This window comes from Colobus angolensis, unplaced genomic scaffold (genome assembly GCF_000951035.1).
Source record: "Colobus angolensis palliatus isolate OR3802 unplaced genomic scaffold, Cang.pa_1.0 Scaffold87, whole genome shotgun sequence".
In the NCBI taxonomy this organism is placed as follows: domain Eukaryota; kingdom Metazoa; phylum Chordata; class Mammalia; order Primates; family Cercopithecidae; genus Colobus; species Colobus angolensis.
The window spans coordinates 88,735-90,225 of NW_012122598.1; the positions used below are offsets into that span (position 1 = coordinate 88,735).

General features: G+C 40.6%; 1 protein-coding gene across 1 annotated transcript; it reads right to left on the minus strand.

Moving 5' to 3' along the window:
• Window positions 1-336: 336 nt before the first annotated feature.
• Window positions 337-1,278, minus strand: LOC105503667 (olfactory receptor 9K2-like). Its single transcript, XM_011930683.1, has one exon. It carries the CDS (start codon window positions 1,276-1,278, stop codon window positions 337-339), a length of 942 nt encoding a protein of 313 aa, XP_011786073.1.
• Window positions 1,279-1,491: the final 213 nt, after the last annotated feature.

The following is a 1,491-nucleotide window of genomic DNA, read 5'->3' on the forward strand; positions in this document are numbered from 1 at the left end:
AGGAGTTTGAGACCAGCCTGTCCAACATGGTGAAACTCCGTCTCTACTAACATTACAAAAATTAGGAGGGTGTGGTGGCTCACACCTGTAATCCCAGATACTCAGGAGGCTGAGACAGGAGAATCGCTTGAACCCAGGAGGCAGAGGTTGCAGTGAGCCAAGATCACGCCACTGCACTGCAACTTGGGTGACAGAGCAAGACTCCATCTAAATAAATAAATAAATAAATAAATAAATAAATAAATAAATAAATTTGAACTCTAAATGCCTACATGTAGAAAATCAGGCAGTAAAAAATAATTGATGTAAGAAACAGAAAAACAAATAAAAGCAGATTTAGAGAAAAACTTTTTTCTTCCGTAAGACTTTTTTCATGGCATCTTTAACATCCTTACTTCTTAAAGAGTAGATTAAAGGATTTAACATAGGTGTGAACAAAATGTAACATACTGAAGCCAGTTTGCGAAGTTCAGGGTTATTTGGAGGTGTGAGATACACAAAAGAGACAGTCCCATAGAGCAAACTTACAACCCCCAGGTGGGAGCTGCAAGTGGAGAAGGCTTTCTTCCTTCCTTCACTGGAGCGGATCTTTACAACTGTGGACACAATGTACATATAAGATATGACAATGACAACTATTGTGGGCAAAATAATGAGGACAGCCAAACTAAATGACACCATCTTATTCATGAAGATATTAGAACAGGATATCTTTTCAATCGGGTTTGAATCACAGTAGAAGTGATCAATGACTCGGGAGGCACAGAAAGACATGGAGAATGTGACACTGATTTGAAGGATGGAACTGACCCAGCCACAGAGGTAGGAACCAGCCACCAATTGGATACAGACACTTCTTGACAGGCGAACAGAGTAGAGGAGTGGATTGCAGATGGCAACGAAGCAGTCATAAGCCATGGCTGCCAGAACAAAGGCCTCTGTTACCATGAAAAGTGCATAAAGGAACAGCTGTGCCACACAACCTGCAAAGGATATGGTCTTTTTATGAGATAGGATGTTGACCATGGCTTTGGGCACAATAACAGTAGAGTAGGAGAGATCGATGACGGAGAGATTGCCTAGGAAGAAATACATTGGTGCGTTCAGCCGGGGATCAGTCACAATGATGCCAATCATACTAAGGTTTCCCAGAAGAACCATCCCATAAATAATCAGGAATAGTAGGAAAAGGACACTCTGGAGCTCTGGATGAACTCTGATGCCTACAAGAATGAAATCAGTCACTTCTGAATGGTTGTTTCCTCCCTTGTCACCCATGGCAAATTTCTGCTTCAAGATATAAGAGGAATTCAGCAAATAAATGTTCTACACTTCCTCTACTATAACAAAAACACTTACCATTAAAGAAAACTTCATAGTTGGCATATGCCTTCATTATCCCATTAAGTTTACACACATAAGCAAATGAAAGATGAGAGATATTTTGACTTGCCTAAGGTAACACAACTGGCTCACAATGGAGTTTGGACC